This window comes from Uloborus diversus, chromosome 2 (genome assembly GCF_026930045.1).
Source record: "Uloborus diversus isolate 005 chromosome 2, Udiv.v.3.1, whole genome shotgun sequence".
NCBI classification, from domain to species: domain Eukaryota; kingdom Metazoa; phylum Arthropoda; class Arachnida; order Araneae; family Uloboridae; genus Uloborus; species Uloborus diversus.
This window is the reverse complement of record NC_072732.1, coordinates 37,135,582-37,151,587: the sequence shown is the minus strand read 5'-3', so window position 1 is coordinate 37,151,587 and position 16,006 is coordinate 37,135,582. Positions and strand designations below refer to the sequence as shown.

General features: G+C 29.7%; 1 protein-coding gene across 1 annotated transcript in view; it reads right to left on the bottom strand.

The window, feature by feature from the left end:
* Positions 1–16,006, bottom strand: part of LOC129235221 (cell adhesion molecule DSCAM-like) — a 92,613-nt gene that overhangs the window by 71,412 nt on the left and 5,195 nt on the right. Inside the window, exons 4-8 of the mRNA XM_054868927.1 lie at positions 12,867–13,075; positions 10,985–11,093; positions 9,537–9,821; positions 5,868–6,146; positions 2,513–2,797 (exon numbers count right to left, since the gene is read on the bottom strand). Coding sequence (XP_054724902.1) covers positions 2,513–2,797; positions 5,868–6,146; positions 9,537–9,821; positions 10,985–11,093; positions 12,867–13,075 — 1,167 coding nt within the window. The remainder of the gene's footprint in view (positions 1–2,512; positions 2,798–5,867; positions 6,147–9,536; positions 9,822–10,984; positions 11,094–12,866; positions 13,076–16,006) is intronic.

Here is a 16,006-nt window from a genome sequence, read left to right as displayed (position 1 = left end):
CGAAGAGAGAGAAAGAAAAAAATCATTCCGATTCATGAATTGAAAAATGGAAATATATTTTACTTAAGATTTCGGATAGATTTTGAAAATTTGCTTTGCTCAAGAACTTGCGATGTTGTGAGGAGCAAAAATGCTATTTTTTCCATTTAAGAATTTTGTTCTCGGAAAAAACTAAAATATTACTTTTAAAAATTCTTCAAAGGAAAAAATGATTTTAGAGAAGAATTCGTTTTTCTGAATGCGAATCATGCTAAAATGCGTTTTATAACCCTGGAAAAGGAGGTTCCAGCTCCTTTGAAAAAATTAAGTGAATTTAAAAGAGGTATTCAAAGAATAGCTCTTGAATCGAGAGAATTTCATCGAAATGAATGTCAAATATATTAAAAATGCAATTTCTTGCTCATTGTGCAGATATTACTAGCATGCGGAGAAATAATGAATTAATTAAAGTATTAGTCAGTTAAAAAATCATTTCAAACGCTACATTATGGACCATAAATGACATTCAAAATAGAAATAAGTATCATCAGTATTGCTGTGTGTGGGAGAGAGAGAGATTTTTTTTAAACATTATGTCGTTTATTAATGAACATAGATAAAAACTGAATGATTTAGAATACATAAGTATTGCTTTACTTCCCAAATTAAGTTAAATAGGTATAGTCACTACTACGCAATTTAAATAAACATGACACTTTGGCTGTTTGATGAAATTCAATCTATAACAGAATCCAAAACTGAATGAGTTTAATTTACATAAATTAACGTTTATAAAACATTGCACAGAGTCTGGGCGTAACAAAAACTAATAGAATTAAAAAACTTTATTATCGCTTTAAGTTTTGAAGCAATAAAAAAACAATTTTCAAAAAATAATCTTTTCAACTCAACACTTACCATTAGCTGTCCAAGTTAGGCCGTGAAAGATCGAAGCTATCAGAAAAATATGGAGTTCCATTTGTGTTCCAAGCTTCTATGAAAGTAAAACGATATTTTAAAGGCTCTTTATAACAATTTTAGTTAATGTTTCATCGCAGATGCAATTTCATGAAAAATAATTTCGTGAATTGCTTTGCAATACATTTGCTACGTTTACAACCACAAAAGCTACGCATATAACATGAAGAAAAGGTGCTACTACAGGCTTTAATACAGATTTATGGCAGACCAAGGCACTAGCGCCACACAGTGAGATAAAATGGAATGAAAAATCAGTTTTACAAAATACGAATTGAAGTAATAAATGAAATTGTTTTATTCAATGTTTAGAAAAATAAGTTAAAATGAAGTTAAAAATATATAATGCTTACTTTGGATCTTTGAAATTTCTCCACCTTATATTTGCAATATAGTTCATACACAAGCATACTTATTTCTGATTAAAAATATATTTGCTGAAATATATATGCTGTCAAATTTGCATGTAACTTTCTTTCCGGCAGGGGGAAAAAAAGGAAAGAAAACGATGAACAATGAAATATCATGTACAAAATTGAAAATTTATAACTTATACGAATTTTTTAAAAAGTGATGTTATTTATTCTTATTCGCCATATAACTTCCATTTGAAGTGTCAAACAATGAACTCACGATATCAATGTAGATTTGAATAAAAACAGGAAAATAGACGAAATGCCAAGTATTTTGATGGCGGAAGAAAGCAAAATACCATTAAAACGATAACAACAAACATATGATAATGCAATACAATAAAAACGACCGATATTACACAAATAACATTTATTGCAGCAATTAATATTTAATCCTATTGCTTTGATTTGTTATGCTACAAGTTTAAGTGAACGAATTTTTTTTATAAACTTTAACAACAACCATGATGCTTTAAACGAACGTTAATACAATCATAAATACAAAAACAATTATTCTCTAAGCTAAGAAGGAAAATTAACTATCGTTTTAATGCAGATTTAATGGAATAATACAATGCAACTTCATGATATAGGTTTTGAAAACATTTATTTGAATACAAAATGGTTTAAGAAAAGGACGACATTTTCACACAATAATAATCGTAAATGTAACACGTGACAATGTTTCTTTAAATATAGTGCATGTCAAAAAGATGCGCATAAGCTTTGTTGAATTATTCGACACAACTGAAAAACTTCAAAACGTTTTTGCCGTATTTTCTAGTGAATCTTGGCAAGAATAAAACTATGAGCAAAAAGTCAATAAAGAAAATAAAAAAATTCATATTGTTCATATATCTAATAATTTTCGAATCCTTTTCCGCCATTTTAAAATCAATATTAGCGTTTCGGTACACTACGATGCTTATTAAATTTATAAGAACAGTTTTGAGTTTAAAAAACAATAAGAGTAACTCGCGTACTTCACTGAGTCACACATGTAAGTACCATAGAATTTTCTCCATTTCATACTACAAATTTATCGTAGGAAAAATGATTTTAGTAATAAAATGTAGTTTTACTTTTATTTTTACAATAAATAACAAAATACAAATTTTAAAAGAATGATTTAAAATATTTGCCTTTAACCAGGAGCAAATCATGTTTTTCATCCACACCAGCTGCATTAGAAACACGACACGTATAATTTCCGTTACTCTCAGCTCCAGGATTCGAAATGGACAACATAGAATTGTATTCCGTGGTCGTAATTTCGTATTGCCGTTTGTTTTTTAGATCTTCTCCGTTTTTTAACCAAGAAAAAAGGAACGGTGGTTGCCCATCAACCACAGAACACGTGACAGCGGTTCTTTTGCCTTGTTTGACGGTTGGTGGAAAGTGCAGAGGTGCTAATTCTGGAATTGCACCTAAAGAAAAAATAAAAAGGTTATATCTCAAAAATATAGATGCATTTAGTAATTCAGTTGTATTAGCTGGGAAATATTATAAACTTAGTGACGTCTCTTTTGGGACAGTATTACTGAACTTTGTTTTTGTCCAAATCAGCAAAAAGAAATAACATATAACTCGATAAGTAACGATTGTTCTTATCGCTTTTAACTTGTGTAAAATGTATTATTTGTCTATTCTATGAATGTTAAAGTGAAAATAATCTATTTATTTGAGTATAATTTGCTTTTGTCAGGGACTTTTTTTTATTCGGATGCAAAATTTTCTTGATACATTAATTTATGAATACAAACACGAAGCGTCATATGCATCCACGTTTTGTTTTAAAGTGAATATCGTCGCCTCAGAGCAACAGTAAAGGCATCTTAGTGTTATTTCTGGGATTAGATATCTTACTGGTGCTCTGAGGCGACGATATAATGGGGAAAAGTTATGCATTTTCATAAAACGGCAGTTTATGATGTCAAGTAAAAGGGTTTTATTGCAATCATAGGTGCAAGTAAACCATGCAAAGTGTGTTAATTCAAGAACTCTAAGCTAAAACTGGACTTTAAAACATTATTTAGTACTGTTTTGTCTTTTAAGAAATAAATAGTTAGGAATAGCATTATTTCGGATTTTTAAGCTCAGTATCAGTTTAACTTAAACATAACAATTAAACTTTATGCATTAAAGACTATTTTAAAAGCAGTAACTCTGCTATATTGAGTACATTTAATCTAAACTTAGTAATCCTAACCTTTGACCCAGAGTCTTAGAAAAATGGTGTTTACGATGACTAGAAGAAAAGATCTAATAAAGATTACATATTTTGAAAAATATAAAAACAAAATCTTAAGTAAAATTTCTAACAGAACAAAAATTTTGGAGCAAGAAAAGCAAAGAAAAACTAATGTATACAGAATTTGTACAACTATATAAATATGAGATGTTTTAAGTTTTACGCTCAAAATAGTGGTAAAAAATATTAAGAAATGTCGATTAATTCCGAACAATATATGTTTTTCAAAAAGCACTCCTGCTATAACATAACTTTTATATTCAAATTTAAGAAAATAGCAATGTTGTAAGTGTGTGTGAGCGTATATTTTACTATATTTTTAATGAAATTATGTCAGTTTCATCTAAAAATTGAAGCATAATTGAGATGTATAGTTAATTGATATTTTTGTACTACCAGATATACACAATATGGTAATGATATTGGGATTATTCTTCTAGCCATGTCAGTACCAATTCGCTTCAAAAATAAAACACAATTTTTCAAATACATTAAAATTCTTTGTAATGTTACGTAAAATTCAAACATCTACACATTAATTACAGATGGGAAAAAGTATTAAAGACACTTGGTTGCAGTCCACTGAACCTAATTTTTTGAAAGGTGTATTAAACAAAAAATGTTTTTATTCTTAACTAAATATCAAAAGATAATCAAATTTTCACGTGTTTAATATTTCATTTTTCAAGTATCAAAAACTAAAAATATCAATAATACTCACCAAGATTGAAGACTATACTGTCGCTGAGCAGAAACATCATTAGGGTAAAACAACACACCATTTTCTAAAAGGTAATTTGCTGAAACTACAATGTCAAACCAATCTTTGCAATCAATGAAGACAAATGAGCAATACAAAATCACTAATCATAGCACATCCTTTAGAAGAATACTAGTTCTAACTTCAGCACACCTTTGACGCTTTCTTTTTGAGTATTCTGAATACAGAGCTGGTATATAGTTTGGTCTTATTCACAAACAACGGGAAACTAGCGCCACATAGTGGCAGACTTCTGAATTTTTGGAAATTTTCAATTCAATTACGTTAAAAACTAGTTTTTAACATCATCCTGCGTATGAAGCTTGAAAAATGTCGACTTAGTACTGATGAACATGTCATGTTTGAAACCGAATGTAATCTAGTGTTTTTATGAGAGAATTCATTTTGCGGTAATGAGAATAAGTAGGTTTGCTGAGAAATTGCTGTTAAATTTTGCACATGAAAAAGTTATCAACGTTAATTAAAAAATAAAATGATAATCAAAATAAAACTTTTTTACACAGTAGTTTGAATTAAATACAACACTTTTTAAATGCAAAATTGAACCGAAGGTATTAAGACAGTTGTAATGTATGCAAGCAGTTTTGAACATATTTCTTTAAATGCACACTTCTAAAGCATAACTTCTACAGCAAACTTACACTAAACTCGAAACCAAAATAAGGATGAGATATTTATTAAAAATTAAAAGGTAAGGTTTTTCAAATGTTTATTTCAAATTATAATAAAAATGTTTTGTTCAAGTGTTTTTCTTTTAAATTCATTATATGCATAAGATCTCTAGTTTGATAAATGGATAAAAAATTTTCATAAAATCAGTACGCTCAATTTAATGAATCAAAAAAATGTGAGCAAGATATTGTAAATTGAATGATATACTCAGAAAACGTAGATCTTGCAATCAGAAAAAATAGTTTTAACAACATGAAATGTTTTATCATAAAATTCTTCATAAGACTAAAATAGAAACCAACAATAAGTAAAAATTCAGAAAAAAAAATCAAATGATATACATAAGAAGCGTGATAAGCCTTCCTTCTAAAAACAACTGCTATATCAGAGAAAAGGAAAAACTAAAAATGTGAATAATTGATAAAATATATGTTTTATTATAAATTCTGATGTTCAAAAAATCGAGCGTAAATAAAATACCATTTTTCTTAACTGTGAAAAATGATGTCGCACTAGAGGATAAGATAGTAAATAATTCCCAAAAGATAAATTCGCTATATGTTAAATTAACACTAAAAATTTTAATGTTTTAAAAAGTATTTTTATTCATTGATGATTATCACTTAATGTATAAATTCAAATTGGATGCCACAGTTTGAGCATTCTCTATAGTAAATGCGTTTGAGTGTTAAGAATATAAGAATGCGGTATCACGTGGATATTTAATTCATCTAATAATTCGTTAAGTACTTCAATATCGTCAGCCAATCAAATTCATAAAAAGGTACATTACCTTTCATACTTAACGAATCAGATTTCTCATCCATACCAGCAGAGTTGGACACTCTACAAGTGTAATTGCCATTGTGTTTTGCTCCGAGATTGGTAATAGTTAAGGTGGAGGTAAATTCGTCAATTGACCTGATGTTTAGATCGTTATCTTCTTTGGAGTCTTTAAACCATTTGAAGGAGAATGGCGGATCCCCGTCCACAACAGTGCAGAAAATACTTATCCGCATACCAGCTTTCAACTCGGTGAAATGAAAGGGTTTGAGTTGAGGGGCTTTGATTGCTAATTAAACATGAAAGAAACATTTAGACACTATGGAAACCATAAGTATTCAATTAATTAAATCATGAGTTGTTTAGTACAAAACCTATTTATTTTTGTCTATCATCGCACTCGTACAATTTTTTTGCGAAAGCAGCAAAACCTCAATAATCCGGACTGATAGGGGATCCAGTACAAAGGTAATAACGGATTAAACAAAATAACCTATAAATTGAGCCAATTTATAAACGGAAAAACTACTGCACACAGTAAAATGTATTTTGAGTTTAGAATGAAATGTAACATTGCACAAAAGAAAGTTACAAAAATACTCGCTAACTCGCTTTTTTTTAAAACAATATGTACATCTTAATGGCTGTCCGAATTTAGCGAAGTGCGGTTTAATAGTGTCCGGATTAAACGAAAGAAGCTAATTTCATTCCTCAACGATAATTTTAATTTGAACGCCGTTTTAAAGCTTTCAATGCACTACATAACAAAGGGGGAACCAAGAATAACAAATTATAACGTTGCAAAATGTTGATTAAGGATATTGAAGTCCATATTTTAAAACATGTTTAGCTAAAATAGAAATATGAACGTAATTTTATTTATTACAGTGTGAAGATGAATTTTCGAAGATCCATAGTGAATATTTAACAACAGAAGGAGAGTAATGAAGCATGTTTCATTCAAATAAGTGTTTGGAATATAGACTAAAAAGTTCTGATATTGATTTCAATGAAAGAAACACATTGACGTTTATGCTTTTACATGGTGGTTTCCAAAAATTACTTAATTTATGTTCTTAATATTAGGGAATCAATATACATCTACAGGGAAAGAAAGTGAATAGTTGTCGCACCAATAAAATTATGTTATTGATTATGATAATTGTATTTTGATACTGATACATATATTGATCAAAGTACTGGTGCAACAATTGCAACCACTTTATTTAAAAATGACGAAAATCATAATTTGTGTTGATAATAAGACACAGTTTATTAGATGTACACTAAGGATGGAATATAATAAATACATAGATATGTTTTTCGTTGTATACTTTAAGGATAACTTAAAATTTCTAAAGGGAGTGAATAATAACTAGAAATTCAAACTTACCAGAAATGATGAGTAGTATGCTGTGAATAAGAAAAAATTTCAGAAAATATGAGAATCTCATATTAGTATGTTTTCTGAGTGTACTGTCGAAAAGAAAAATGAACGTATGTTTGCTAAAGTACACAAGACGTTACAAGATTATTTTTTTTCAAAAGTGAACGTTTTTAGTGAAATTCAAGTGCTGCTTTTCTGTAAAAAAAGGATCTTCTCTGAAAAGCAACATGGCAAGGTAACTAACAACGCAATGTACGCTATGAGTAATGAGCCACTAGCGCCACACAGTGACGCAAAACGAAACGAAAAAGATGTTTCAGAAAGAGTGTGCTTAATGCAAGAAAAATAAAATCTTTGAAAAGTTTCTTAAGAAATGTTGTTTACAAATAATTACTACGGAATTCAGCACAGTTGTTTTATAGAAAAATACTCAAATACGTAATTAATTTATTACAGCTTATGAAACGTAGATACAATATATATATAATTATTAAAACTTTACTTAAAGTATTCTACATTTAGGAAGAGCAAATGCAGCTAAAATATTAAATGTATCTTTGATAACGTAGCAGTTACTGCCCATTCTATTGTTCATATTGTTCAACTTTTCATATTTACATGGTTTTCACTTTATATTGTTAATATTCTTTTGAGTTTGTTGTTGTTTAGTACACTTGCCATTGTGCTAACTATTAGTGAGACTTATATTTTATATATATATATATATATATATATATATACATATATAGTTGATATAACCATCTCTTCCAACAACAGACGCGAAAGATTCACATACATAATAAAAATTGATACAAAATTGTCAGTGACTGATTTATTATGTCGCAAACCGAGGGACCGCTACGATATAGGGCTCTCGAAGGTGCTCCAAAAGGCATATACAAATATTTTTCGTCAATAAGTTCATCTCTAACTGGTGAACGAAAATGAGTTGTGATAGGCCCCAAAAAATGTAACTCTGCCACTGAATTAAAAGAGGGGAAATAAAAAGTACTTCGCAGCTAAACGCAGAATAAAATGCAATAATTCTATTACACATGAATGGTTAAAATATTTCGTAGAAAAATTGAATTTATGCACAGTTAAAAATGCATATTATTCAGTCGTTATAAATACACATGTCTTAACTGCATAAAATATTATGTTCAAAGTAATATTCAGTCTATTTTTCGCCATTTCAATAAATACAAAAGGGTATTAAAAATAACAAATGATCCAATGATAAAAAAAAGCACAATCAAAAGAATGTTTAATGCAAATTGTAATTTTTTAATAGATAACGTTCGATTGTCAAAAATGGTTTCAGACATATAAAAATTTTTATTTGCAAGAGAGCTAATAACAACATCTACAACATCTTTTATAACACTCAAACTGATGAGTGACAGTTTTATTTCCGGGTTAGAAGAAAAGTATTTAAACAAGAAAAAGTATTTGTACGTAAAAATAACTTTTTTTCGCATAATCGTGATTGCAAATCATTTAGTACAATCTTCAATTTGGTACATGAAAGTATATTTACCGTTATTCTACAAAATCTGCTATGAAAATTATTAATATACATTTTAAATATAGTGAAAATATGTACCTTTCTTATAACGAGACGTTCAAGAAATGTGTAGTAGTATAGCTCGCTGAAAATATTCTTCACAATAAGGTACAATTCGTTTGACATTTGCAGACACACGTTTTGAGCTGAAACTGAACTCCTACTTCAGCGTAGAAAAAACAACTAAGCAAGAGCGATGCTGAATTCAAGTTTCAGAACAATTTTTGTGTTTCCATGAAAATTTATTGGGAAAAATAGTGCACAAAAATGTACACCAAAAAATAAGTTATAAAACTACGAAAGTGACAAGCTAAAGCGTAAAAGAAAACGTGAGGGAGAGTAAAAATTCCACGTAAAGTGCCGATCTTCAAGATTTTGATAAAGATTTATTCTTTCGTTTTGTCGAACGACGATTGCAGGATATTTTCTCTTAAATACGACGTTTTGCCTTGTTTACCATATTTCTTAATTTTCTTACACTAAAAAATAAGCGATAACAGAGAGATGAAAATTTTTGTTTCAAGTTTGTTTTACCAGGTAGAAAAAGTGTTGATTGTGGACCAATTCCAGCATTCTAAGAACTGTTTGAAACACCATTTTCCGATTACTAGAAGCACGAACTCAAACTTTCCGATTTTGTTTTAAGTATGGAGCTATTAACTTTCCTGAAAACATATATAAAGCACAATGATCAATGATAAAAAAAATCTCAATAAAAGTTTTGCCTTTTACTAGAAGTACACCGTGTTTCTCATCCATTCCAGCTGTATTTGAAACATGGCAAGTGTAATTTCCGTTACTCGTTGCTGTATTGGGTATAGACAGTACCGAACTGTATTCCATGGTTGCTATTTCATACTCTCGATTTTCCTTCAATACATCGCCATCTTTTAACCAAGAAAAGCGGAAGGGTGGCAGGCCATCTAGTACTGTACAAGTGACGACGGTTCTTTTACCTTGTTTTATAACAGGAGGGAATTGTAGTGGTGCTAATTCTGGCGCACTTGAACCTGAAATAAAAGTAACTTTACAAGAGAAAACCTTAAAAATCAAATTTTTAATCATGCTGCATGTTTAACAGTTTATATTTAAGCATTCAACCGATAGAAAATAATAAAAAAGTACTTTTTAAATTTAATGAAATTATTATTATATTAATCAAATATAAATTTATCTATAACAACTTTTTCAGTACTGTTCCCTACTCTGTTTAGTTTTATTTGACCTGCTCGGATAAAACCAAATACTTGAACAGTTCCGAAAAATAATTCATCTGTACTGAAAGAGACTTTTTTTCCCCTAAAAATACGTTTTTATTTGGAGAAGGAAATGGCTAATTTATTTCAAATAGACATTAAAGCAATTTTATTTACATAGCTGTTTAAAGAAAAAAAGATCAGTTTTTATCAATTTTTCACAAAATGAAAAGTTTATGTTTATATTTGTGCTATTTAGAATATTAGATAAAAGCTAGTGATTCTATTATTATTATTATAATGTAATTTATTTAACGTAAGGTATCCTTCTTGTACAGAAATATATGTTTATTATTTTTTTTTATCTATACAGTAAATTAATGTTCCAAGTGTCTTCGAATAGCAAGCCTTAGAATATAAAATTAGGACAGAAAAGAGAAAATTTTATTTAACGTGGAAATCTGCGTAACTCCCTAACTAGACGATTGGTTCACTTTTGCGAAATTGTTACAATATCTCTTGAAAATGTAAAACTAATATAGGATCTAAAACTACAGTTTTTTTCATAGTAAGTGTTTATTCATTTTGATAGGAAATGTTTTTGGTACGGGTAAAAAATACAAAATTCGAATAGTGCCCACATCACCTTAACCTTAATGACACTTTTGCACATTAAAACGTACTGAGAGCGGGATATTAAAACTTATTTGCATTTTATACGCCTACAAGAAAGCGCAATGAATTTCATGTTGTTTTATTTCTCAAAAATAGGAAAAAAAGTAATTAAGAAATAGTTTTAAAATTTCGTTGTATTAATTAAACAGCATTTTTATGAAGCATTTTCAAATGCATAAACAACAAAATCGTTAAATGAACATTTGTTTGGAAGGGCAGGCTATTTTTTTAAATCTAAGCCTAAACTTTTATATAAACTGCTTGTGGAAAGTTTTAACTGTACAAAATAAACAATAACTTACCACAAATAAAGTCTGAGTATTGGATCAGCAAGCAAGCCACAGCAAGAAGAGAATTTACCATTTTAGTAGCTAACTTGTTTAGGCTGAAATCGCAACAAAATATTTGCTTCTAAATATTGAAATATATGCTTAGAGTTATGACCTATGATAGAGTATGTGTAACCTATAGAAGCCAACTTTTTGCTCCGACACAGCGTCCCTTTCTACAATAACGAAGCAAACACTGGGGATATTTTACATTATCGGGTAAGTAGCGCCACACAGTGACGAGCAGAAGAAATTTTGTAATTTAAGTTAAGTTACCAATAAAATCTGATCAACAGCTTATTTAAAATCCACACATTGTGAAGCTTTTTTTCAGCGATATAATTGAAAATACATGCTTAGGGTAGACCGGGGCACGTTTACGTGGATCTTTTTCAATGAATTTTCTAATTTTTATGTTTCAACTTAGGAAATTTTAGACATGGCGATTCTATGAAGCAGTTATTGGAGTCAAAATTGGTATAGTCAATTGTTGCTCAGTTTGTGCTTTTAACCGCTAAAAAAATTATTTTTGAGTTCAAGTTGGTTGCGTGAACTTGCCCCAGATACGGGGCACGTTTACGCATATTTTTTTTTGACACCTAACGTGGTTATGTCAGTGTTTTGAATGTAACGTCTTACCATCGTTAAAATAAAGCAAATTTATTACAGGCTGAATAGTGTATAAAGTAAAAGCTATAAATAGGCACGAAGACAGCACTACATGATTGTAACCTATAAGATACAAATCTGTATTTCAATTTAAAAATAAATGGTGAATTTCAAAACTAAAGAGCCTGAAAATACTAAAAAGATTTGAGACAGTCCGGATAGAAGAAGGCGTCAGGGCACGTTTGGAAGAGAGACACCGTAAGAACGTACGTAAAAGTGCTCCGACGTCAACGCGCAAAGTTGGCCCGTCGCGAAGTTTAAATTAATTTTTAACGTGGAAAAAAAAAACATTTCAGTTCATACACGTACAATTCTCAAAAAAAAAAAAAAAAAAAAAAAAATAAAATTCTGCTAATTTCTATGTATTTGTTTTTCTCAACTAAGTATTACTTATTTACAATAAGCTTCAAAACGTTCAACGCAAAACCTACTCAACTTGGGCAATCGTTGAACATTGGTAAAAAACAGATTAATATTTCTTCATGCCAGACCGAAGCTCGACTGATTCTCAAAAACTTATGCGAGCATGGGCTAGAGAGCAGCATCAATGTGTTATGGTTGTTGGCTTTCCATTTATATTTCGTTTTTTTTTTTAAGGCACTGCGTAAATGTGCCCCGGTCTACCCAACGCTCCTTAATCCACGTCATTGAAAACGGTATGCATTATATTGAATAAAGGAAAAATATTTTCAAACAATTTAAAGGAAAGTCTACATTATCCTTCTCTCAAAACTCACAAAAAGTAGTTTATTTGGAAGATACGTATTTAGGTATCTTTTATTTCAGCAAACTTTGAACTAAAAATACAAATATGTATTCAGTGAAAACACATAATTTATAAGATGATGTGATGAATGGTACAATGGTACCTGGAAGAAAGCAATTTCCGAAAATATAATTACTGATTAAATAAAATAAGTTCATTAGATTAAAATCAAGTTTACATAAATTAGTCTCGAAACTATAAAATGTATATGAACAAATTTAAACAAGATCATAAAAAGTACGCAAGCAAAAAAAAAAAAAAAGTGTTTTGGAGTTATGGAAACCCCATAGAAGATACATGAAAACGAAATAACCTTTATGATCTTCTTAATGAAATTTTGTAATTACGTGAGAACATTACTGGAGAAATGATCGGTTTTTGTGTAACTTACACATTTGCCTAAAGATAAATTATATTGACCCTCAGTTTTGGAATGGATAAAATTGAGTTGAATCCATCTGTCGTTAGGATAAAATTGATTGCATCATCCTTCAGTTGTTCACTGTCTTTAAACCAGAAAAATTGAAATGGAGGATCTCCAACAACGACAGTACACGTGATACCAGTTCGTTTATCAAATTTCAACTCGGAGGGAAATCTCAAAGGGGAAAGCTCAGGCGCGGAACTACCTAAAAACGAAGAGAAAAATACACTGTAAAAAACATGACATTACTGTCTAGGTAGTCTCCTCCCTCACCCTCCCCCAAATAAACAAAGTTATGACAAGCTGACGATACTACGAAAATTTTCTGAATAGCAACGACTGAACATAATTGTTAGAAAATTATTGAAAAAAAAATCCCTTGACTACATACCAAGATGTTAACCTTAAAAGATTTTGCTTTACGTTTCAATTATTCATTAACCTTGAAAACATATGTTTATTTTCTAAACTTGACAAGAATGTATAGCGATTAGCGTTACTAAGGATAGATTTTTTCTTCTACATCCAAGCGAATTACAGTCGGACCCTGATTTAACGAACCCCTATTTAACGAATTTCGTAATTTAATGAATTTTTCTTTTTCCCCGACTAAAATAAAGCCAAAAACTCCTATTTACCGAATAATAATACCCCGAATTAACAAATTATTTTAACAGCCAAAAAAAAAAGAAAAAAAAAAAATTTTTTTTTTTTTTTTTGGAAATTTGAGTTGCGAAATGTTACCAAATGGATTGTTAGATTGTTTTCCAAATGTTATATCCATATTGTCTGAAATAGAAAAACACTCTTCTTGGAATCACTCAGCAGTTTTTGACGGGTATGGTGGAAACCAATGAATAGTGATTTTGACGCAGAAAGCGAAAATAAAACTCCCATTAAAACGGTTACTTTTTCAAATGCTTTACACAACCTAGAAACTAAAAACATACCTCATGCAGCTGGCTGAAAATGATACATTATTTTGTTCTCTCCATATAGTCGAAAGAGAACTATTTCGATCATGGAAATTGTCGAACACCTATTACCCAGTAGTTTAAAATTTCAAATTAACTAGTGTGCAGTAAGTCATGAAATACTGAATAAAAAGTTTCTATTTTAGTTTCACTTTCTAATTATGGATATTTTTGCGTAGTTGCTTATTAAGGGTTTTAGGTAAGGTAAGTGTAGATTAAAAAAAATTTTTTTTTCACACCCCGATATTACGAATAACCCCGATTTAACGTTTAAAAGTTTCGGTTCCAATGAATTCGTTTAATCGGGATCCGACTGTATTACGTGCGCAAATTTGTGCATGGAATATATTTTGAGGCTGATAGTAACGTAGATTTTAAAAACTTTAAGAAAAGCGCTGCTTTTACCATTTTTAATTTTAGATATTGCAATTGAGTTAAATGATCGTTCACTTTCAGAGCCATTCTGTTTCACACAAGCTAGATTGATTCTTATTGAGAACGTGTTAATCTGAAGAGACAATTAGTACTTATCAGATCAATAAAACTCAATCAGGTTTCTAAGGAAATGTATTGAGAAATCATTTATAAAGCGCAGCATAAAAAATGCCGCTAAATTTTTGTCCTAAAATTGAATTTCCTCCTTTCAACGTTCATGTATTTCACAGGATTTTCTTTACCGTTTTTTTATGAAATCATTGTGGAACAAAACTTTTTGAAGTATTCTACTGTGCTTGCATGTTAGACCGTTAAAGTTGCCGAAAAAAAAATCTCAATTGAGGGTACAGCAAATAAAAATGTTAGCGAAAAAGGATAAAAATATTAAGTTTAAATTAGATTAATTAAAAGCTAATAGTGGTATGAACAATCAAGTCTAGAATAAATTATGTCACATCTACACTTTAACATTAAGTATATATTACATTGTGACTCTTTAAATAGCGATTATAAATAATCCTAGCATGCATTTAAAATTAAATTAGTATTAATTTTACTTACTTGAAACATAATGCACCACTAAGAGCAATGTAGCAATGATACAGGGGAAAAAACTCCTCATGTTGGAAAAGTACTTCTAATATTATCTACACTGAAACAAATAACATCACATTTCGTGAAAAATGCACTATTTTATTCAATGCAGACGTACGCGGAATCACTTTTCGACAAAACAGAATCAAAATATATACTTTTATGCAGGTTACAATATGAGTAGCAATGATGAGCAACGAAAGATGGTTGTACACTATATACGCTTAAGATGTATACACATTTTCTGAAGATCAGTAGGACACTAGCTCCACAGAGTGAAGCAAAATGGAAATAAAACTATTGCAAAAGATGCAATGTACACTACAGTAATAATCACAGCTAATAAAATCATTCTTTTACAAAAAGAAGGAACAATAAGTTTCACTTTCATTTAAAAAAACAGAATTTTATTTAAAAAGAAAGTTCCTGCGAAAGTCTCATAATTTTCATCTACTGCATGTACCGAAGGAAAAAGCTTCCACTTAAAAATGTTACCATTAAGAAGAGTAAAATCAGAATTAATCAAAATGTATTATTGTTGATGAAATAGTTTTTTCTTTAGTATTAGAGTATGTTGAGTATGTCCGCCTATTCTTGAATATCCGCTTAAAGGATCATTGATAACGAAATCTGAAAACTAAACGATTAAGTTGCATACAAAAACAAAATATACAAGAAATGCATTTGTTTGTAGTGTGATGTTATATTACTTTATACTAATTGCAAATTAATGCATCACGTGGAATACTTTGTTTCATGAGATAAACTCTTCATTTGTACTTTTCATGCTTTTTCACTAGAATATACGTAATACTAAGGATTTATAATGTACTTAAAACACTCATGTCAGTGTTTATATTTTGTTGCATAGTGGAAATCATTGCAGGTGTTTCCAAAAGAGTTCTGTGACACTCAAGGGACAATCACAGTAAAATTGAAAACAGTGATTGCACCTAGGCGAACCTAAGTAAGACCGCAGGCATTTTTAACATGATTGCATTCGCTTTAATAAAATATTTACCAATATAAAAGTATAGATGTGATTAATAGTCATAATGACTCTAGCAGTGAACGAAGCAAAATTAATAGGAAAAAATCGACACAAGAAGAACATGAATCATACTGAATAGCTA